Source organism: Garra rufa, chromosome 14 (assembly GCF_049309525.1).
Source record: "Garra rufa chromosome 14, GarRuf1.0, whole genome shotgun sequence".
In the NCBI taxonomy this organism is placed as follows: domain Eukaryota; kingdom Metazoa; phylum Chordata; class Actinopteri; order Cypriniformes; family Cyprinidae; genus Garra; species Garra rufa.
This window is the reverse complement of record NC_133374.1, coordinates 6,767,692-6,775,071: the sequence shown is the minus strand read 5'-3', so window position 1 is coordinate 6,775,071 and position 7,380 is coordinate 6,767,692. Positions and strand designations below refer to the sequence as shown.

General features: G+C 45.2%; 1 protein-coding gene across 2 annotated transcripts in view; it reads right to left on the bottom strand.

The window, feature by feature from the left end:
• The window catches only part of epha4l (eph receptor A4, like), a 69,624-nt gene that overhangs the window by 15,147 nt on the left and 47,097 nt on the right, over nt 1-7,380 (bottom strand). Inside the window, exons 6-11 of one of the 2 annotated variants that reach the window (XM_073818049.1) lie at nt 4,432-4,556; nt 4,040-4,199; nt 1,750-1,864; nt 1,232-1,284; nt 1,034-1,150; nt 766-951 (exon numbers count right to left, since the gene is read on the bottom strand). In XM_073818049.1, the coding sequence (XP_073674150.1) occupies nt 766-951; nt 1,034-1,150; nt 1,232-1,284; nt 1,750-1,864; nt 4,040-4,199; nt 4,432-4,556 (756 nt within the window). The remainder of the gene's footprint in view (nt 1-765; nt 952-1,033; nt 1,151-1,231; nt 1,285-1,749; nt 1,865-4,039; nt 4,200-4,431; nt 4,557-7,380) is intronic. The other variant, XM_073818050.1, reaches the window with a different exon arrangement.

Below are 7,380 nucleotides of genomic sequence, written 5' to 3'. Positions count from 1 at the left end.
CATTTCAGATAAAACTTACTGCCAGATTCTGGAAATATATTTGAAAGAGTGCTACAAGAGGATGTGGTGCTGGTCCTTCAAGAGCCACTCTCAACTCATCTGTCTATAAAGCCTAGAAAAAAACCATCTGTATGTATTTGACAATACTTCAGAATGTTATTCTTATTAACTGAGGGTCATTTTTTAGGATTTTTTGCCCAAGCAAAGTCTCTGAGAACCTGACACATTGCACTTCTGGAGACTCAAGGTAGGTTGCAGTTCTGGAAAACGGTAGCACTGGAGACTAAATGGTTCCTGATGGTTTCATATCTGATTCTTAACATTAATTCTTACTTTTTTTGCAATTAACATGCATCTTTTCTCCTCCACCTGTTTTTTCAGACAATGCAGATGCAACAAGCGTTTTTCTGTCCGGTGGTCATGTCTTAACTTTGCAAATTGCAGTATTGCATTAGTATTGCATCCTTCTCATGGGCATTTAATAGTTTTTGACTTTTCAGTCTGAGGTAAATCTCTTTTTTGGCTCATTTTATCTGTAAAAGAAAATGTGCCTAATAATTCTGCACACCTGAATATAAGGAGTTTTTCACTTCCAGCCTTCATGGACAATTATATATCAATTATAAATAATTAAATACAAAATGAATAGTAGTTATTAAGATTGATGTGGTTTGGAATTATTCAAATGTGCTTGGGGAAAAAATATGACAAGAATATCAACTTGCCTAATAATTCTGCACGCACTGTATATCAGCTTTGACTTACATTTGGTGACCACGCCTTCCAGGTGAATGATATTAGGATGGTCAAACTGGCCAATCACGCTGGCCTCGCTCAGGAAGTCCAGCCTCTGCTGCTCTGTAAATCCTGCCTTCAGTGTCTTAATGGCCACACAGATCTCTCGCTTTCCTGGAACTTTCAGACGACCGCTGCACACCTCGCCAAACTCACCTATAGAGACAGGAAGTGACTTTTACACGCATCTATCATCAATAAATGACATGATGAAGACATACAAGGGGTGTTAACTTACCGATACCGATCACCTTTTCGATCTTGATACAGGAGGTGTTGATCTCCTTAGCAAACTCCCTGATGGCCTGGTTGGGGTCTTCGTAGGTGAAAGGGTCCACGTATATTCTTACACCTACTGGCATTAATGCAAGGTATGATAATGGAAAATGTAATTTTTTTAATTCCATCTGAAGATTAATAAAAGGTGTTTTCTTACCTGGCTGGAGGTTTTTCTCTTCTGTCTGCTTAGTTTTACTGTATTTGCTCCTCCTGACATGAAAATATTCACATTTTCAGCATTTATTCTCTTATTTATCAATCTTATTTATTCTCTTATTTATTGTTATTCTCATTAACAATCACAGTGGTATTTTACTATTATTTATAGACGATTATAATACTTTTGAATACTTCTAAACTTTTGACTGCTTTTGTTCTTTTGATAAGTGAGGTCAGTTGAGGTCAAAAGTTTACATACACCTTGCAGAATCTGCTAAATGTTAGTTATTTCATCAAAATAAGAGGGATCATATACATTTTTTTATTTAGTACTGACCTGAATAAGAAGTTTCACATAAAAGACGTTTACATATAGTCCAACGGAGAAAGTAATAGTTGAATTCATAAAAATGACTGTGTTGTTACCTGATCCACAGCTGTTTCTATTTTTAGTGTTTAGTGCAGTTTTAGGTATTATTAACAACAACAGTCTGTCATCACATAAAAAATACATACCTTTTGGTGATGATGAAGGTAATGATGAGGATGAGAAGGAGAACAACAACACATCCGGCCACCAACAGCAGCAGCACAGCAGAGCTCATGACTCCTCCAACAACAGGAGCTGCGACTGAGACAAACACAATTAGATTTCTTCTCCTATTCATGCAGCATATTTTTTAGATAGTATCGTGCGTCCCAATTTGCATACTTATGCACTATTCTATGTTTGATAGTATAAATAGTGCAAGTAGTGCATTCACACTTAAAATTCTAAAAGAAAAATGCACTTTAAATACCCAAATGATGCACTTAAAGAGATAGCTCACCCAAAAATGTAACTTCTGTCATTAATTACTCACACTCATGTTGTTCCAAACACCTTCGTTCATCTTTGGAACACAAATTAAGATATTTTTGAAAAAATCCTTTCTGATCCAACTAAAACTGTCAAGGCCCAGAAACATAGTAAGGGCATCGATAAAACTGCCCATGTGACATCAGTTGTTTAACAGTAAAGCTACAGTGAGGGAAAAAATGTATAATCTAAAAAAAACCCTGCTGATCTTTGACTGTTCGCCCACTGACAAAGAAGTGATCATTCTATAATTTTAATGGTGGGTTTCTTTAAACAGTCAAAAGACAGACTAACAACTAAAGAATCCAGAAAAGTGCATTTCAAAAAAGTTATAAATTGATTTGCATTTTAATGAGTGAAATAAGTATTTGACCCATTCTCAAAAAAACATGACTTAGTACTTGGTGGCAATCCCCTTGTTTTCAATCACAAGGTCAGACGTTTCTTGTAGTTGGCCACCAGGTTTGCACACATCTCAGGAGGAATTTTGTCTCATTCCTCTTTGCAGATCCTCTCCAAGTCATTAAGGTTTTGAGGCTGACGTTTGGCAACTCGAACCTTCAGCTCCCTCCACAGATTTTCAATGGGATTAAGGTCTGCAGACTGGCTAGGCCACTCCAGGACGTTAATGTGCTTCTTCTTGAGCCACTCCTTTGTTGCCTTGGCTGTGTGTTTGTGTCATTGTGATTTTGAAATACCCATCCACAATCCATTTTCAATGTCCTGGCTGGCTTCAATGCCCTGGCCCTGATGGTACATGGGCCCGTTCATCATCCCTTTGATGCGGTGTAGATGTCCTGTCCCCTTTAGCAGAAAAACACCCCCAAAGCATAATGTTTTCACCTCCATGTTTGACGATGGGGATGGTGTTCTTGGGGTCACAGGCAGCATTCCTCCTCCTCCAAACATGGTGAGTTGAATTGATGCCAAAGAGCTCAATTTTGGTCTCATCTGACCACAACACCTCCACCCAGTTCTGCTCTGAATCATTCAGATGTTCATTGGCAAACTTCAGACGGGCCTGTACATTTGCGGGCGCTGCAGGATTTCAGTCCTACACGGCGTAGTGTGTTACCAATTGTTTTCTTGGTGACTTTGGTCCCAGCTGCCGTGTAGTTCTGGGCTGATTCCTCACCGTTCTCATGATCATTGAAACTCCACGAGGTGAGATCTTGCATGGAGCCCCAGACCGAGGGAGATTGACAGTTATTTTGTGTTTCTCCCATTTGCGAATAATCGCACCAACTGTTGTCACCTTCTCACCAAGCTGCTTGGCGATGGTCTTGTAGCCCATTCCAGCCTTGTGTAAGACTACAATCTTGTCCCTGACAGCCTTGCACAGCTCTTTGGTGTTGGCCATGGTGGAGAGCTTGGAATCTGATTGATTGGTTGCTTCTGTGGACAGGTGTCTTTTATACAGGTAACAAGCTGAGATTAGGAGCACTCCCTTTAAGAGAGTGCTCCTAATCTCAGCTTGTTACCTGTATGAAGGACAACTGGGAGCCAGAAATCTTGCTGGTTGATAGGGGATCATACACTTATTTTACTCATTAAAATGCAAATCAATTTATAACTTTTTAAATGCGTTTTAAATGAGTTTTTCTGGATTTTTTTTTGTTGTTATTCTGTCTCACTGTTAAACTTTCATCTAATCATTTCTTTGTCAGTGGGCAAAAATCAGCAGGGGATCAAATAATTTTTTCCTCACTATAAGAGAATACTTTTTTTGCACAAAGAAAACAAAAACAACAACTTTATCCAACATTTTCTTCTCTACCGTGTCTGTTCTTACTACCTTTCTGGGCCTTGAATGTGTCAGTTGCATTGCTGTTTATGCAGGGTCATAATCTGTGTTCCATAGATGAACAAAGGTCTTACGGGTTTGGAATGACATGGAACGATCATTTTAGGGTGAACTATCTCTTTAAATAATCCAAAAACACTCACCGGTGTTGGTGGTGAACTCAAAAGGGGCACTGAACTCCCCGTATCCCGCGGCGGTGCGAGCGCGCACGTGAAACACGTAGGAGGTCAGCGGAGTCAGGTCCTTAATATCCGCGCTACGAGACATCGTCTTTACGATGCGATAACTCCTTTCATTCTGATCCTGACATTCATAAATAAAGAGAGAGACAGAGAACGGAAGATGAGAGGAAGGTAAGAAGTCAAAGGGCACATTAGGGGGCTATTTTAACTCTAATAAAAAGCTCACTTCCTGTTTGCTCAGACACAGGGTGTCCACAGGGACTGCTGTAGTGTTTACATTCCTTTAGTTTCTTAGAGGAACAGTGCTCATAAAAAAACTCATTTTTTTAATGCCTGTAAAATATGACAAATACCTTCTCATAGTATTTGACCTCATACTCCAGTATGACGCCGTTGGGTTTCTCAGGCTCGTCCCAGAACAGAGAAAGCGTGTGGCGTGTGATGTCCTTACTCTGAATCATCATGACCGTGGAGGGAGCTGAGGGGAGACAGAAAGAGTTAATATATTTATAAAAGGTTTCTGCTTGCTAAATTGTATTTTGTCAGGTTTTCCTGACACATCTGTCTTTCTTTTATCACATCCCTGACAAACAGAGAGAGAAAGGATAAACCCGGAGGACAAGGAGACCTTTTTCTTCTTCTAAACTGTGGATTTGGAGTTAAGACCGCTATTGTCTGTTTGTTTTTTTCCCCCTGAAGCTGTTTTTGTTGAGGGTGAGAAAGTCAAACAGACTCAGAATCAGACACAACAGAGATGCGCGTCGTCTTCTCAGCTTTTCCGAAGACACACCGCGCAGTCCAAAACACAATAAACAAAAGGAGAAAAACGTAGAAAGTGAAAACGGATCTGAGGGATGCGAAGGAAGAAGACAAAGAAAAGATCTCTATGTATTAGTTTCCTCTACCAAACAGAGCTACTTTAGATATCAAAACCGCAGAAAGCTGGGCATATTTCCACAGGGTTCAAATGCTGTCTTTGGCAAAGTCCTACGCATTGTCTTATGTGTATTTTGGCTAATTACAATTGCTCATACTTGCCGTTGAACAAACGTCAAACTTTAAGGCCACGATGTGTCAGAAAGAGTAGAGTTCTGGCCTCATTTCCACATGCAAATGGTGTTTTAAGTGACTGAAAGCTAAAAAAGTGTCAAAAAAAAATAATGTGCATAGAAACCACATAGCAACACCCTAAAAACCACACGGCAACACCCTGACAACCACTAACAACAACCTGGCATCATAGCGGTAAGTGGCCAAACTCATATTTTCTTGCAAAAAATGTAAACAAATTAACACAATGATGCTTTCAGCAAGAAATAAAGTAAACCACTAGCCATTTTTAAGATATTTTACCATATATGTGATCTTGGATCACAAAACCAGTCTTAAGTAGCACAGGTTTATTTGTAGCAATAGCCAAAAATACTGTTATAGATGGGTGCTGGTTAGATGAGCCGGAAGACAAACTCAAATAGCAAATACTTTTAATAGTGATCTTCAAGGAAAAAGACAGGGGTTTTCCACACACGTACTACATTTGATGACCGACAAAAGACAGAACTCAAAGACAGACTTATAAAGGCAAACTAATCAAGAAAACACAGGTGATACAGATGACACTAACGAAGACTAATCATAGGGCTAAACCAAATCATTACAAACAGACGGGGGAAGACAGAGGGAGAAACCAAATGACAAACAGTGCAAACACAAGGCAAAAGACACGAAACATGGGGCTACATATGACACTACCTCCCCCTCCCGGAAGGCGCGTCCCGCGCCGTGACGGAAACACCAGGGAGGGAGGGCGGGCGCCCTGGAGGCCGCTACGGGGCAGGACCTTCCTGGGTTGGGGAGGCCTCCAGGGCGGAACAGGAAGCCATGGCGGTTCAGGCGGCCACGGCCGGTCAGGCAGTTCAAGTGGCCATGGCGGATCGGGCGGCCACGGCCGGACAGGCAGTTCAAGGAGCCATGGCGGGTCAGGGGACCATGGCTGGACAGACTGTTCAAGGAGCCATGGCGGGTCAGGGGGCCATGGCCGGACAGACAGTTCAAGGAGCCATGGCGGGTCAGGGGGCCATGGCCGGACAGACAGTTCAAGGCGCCATGGCGGGTCAGGGGGCCATGGCTGGACAGATAGTTCAAGGAGCCATGGCGGGTCAGGGGGCCATGGCTGGACAGATAGTTCAAGGAGCCATGGCGGGTCAGGGGGCCATGGCTGGACAGATAGTTCAAGGAGCCATGGCGGATCAGGCGGCCACGGCCAGACAGGCAGTTCAGGTGGCCAAGGAGGGTGAGGTGGCCATGGCCGTAACAGTTCATACTGCCATGGCGGGTCAGGAGGACATGGCTGGGTCAGGAGTTCATGGAACCATGGCTGGACAGCCCCCGTGGCCTTGGCCTCAGTCCTTGGCCAGGCCACGTGGACTCGGGGTATGTAGCCCCCCCCCAAAATTTTCTTGGGGAGATTCAGCAATTCGTAGGGGGGACGGCAGGACGAGAGCAGCTGAGACTCTGGACGGCAGGACGAGAGCAGCTGAGACTCTGGACGGCTGGACGGGACCAGCTGAGACTCTGGACGGCTGGACGGGACCAGCGAAGGCTCTGGACGGCTGGACGGGACCAGCGAAGGCTCTGGACGGCTGGACGGGACCAGCGAAGGCTCTGGACGGCGCTCTGGAGGAGCGGTCTCTGGACGGCGCTCTGGAGGAGCGGTCTCTGGACGGCGCTCTGGAGGAGCGGTCTCTGGACGGCGCTCTTGAGGAGCGGGCTCTGGACGACGCTCTTGAGGAGCGGGCTCTGGACGACGCTCTTGAGGAGCGGGCTCTGGACGACGCTCTTGAGGAGCGGGCTCTGGACGACGCTCTTGAGGAGCGGGCTCTGGACGACGCTCTTGAGGAGCGGGCTCTGGACGACGCTCTTGAGGAGCGGGCTCTGGACGACGCTCTTGAGGAGCGGGCTCTGGACGGCGCTCTTGAGGAGCGGGCTCTGGACGGCGCTCTTGAGGAGCGGGCTCTGGACGGCGCTCTTGAGGAGCGGGCTCTGGACGGCGCTCTTGAGGAGCGGACACTGGAGGGCGCTCTGGAGGCGCGGACACTGGAGGATCAGGAAGGCTGGGCGGAACCAGCGGGGATTCTGGACGACTGGATGAGACTGGCGGAGATTCAGGACGGCTGGGCGGAACCAGCGGGGATTCTGGACGACTGGATGAGACTGGCGGAGATTCAGGACGGCTGGGCGGAACCAGCGGGGATTCTGGACGACTGGATGAGACTGGCGGAGATTCAGGACGGTTGGGCGGA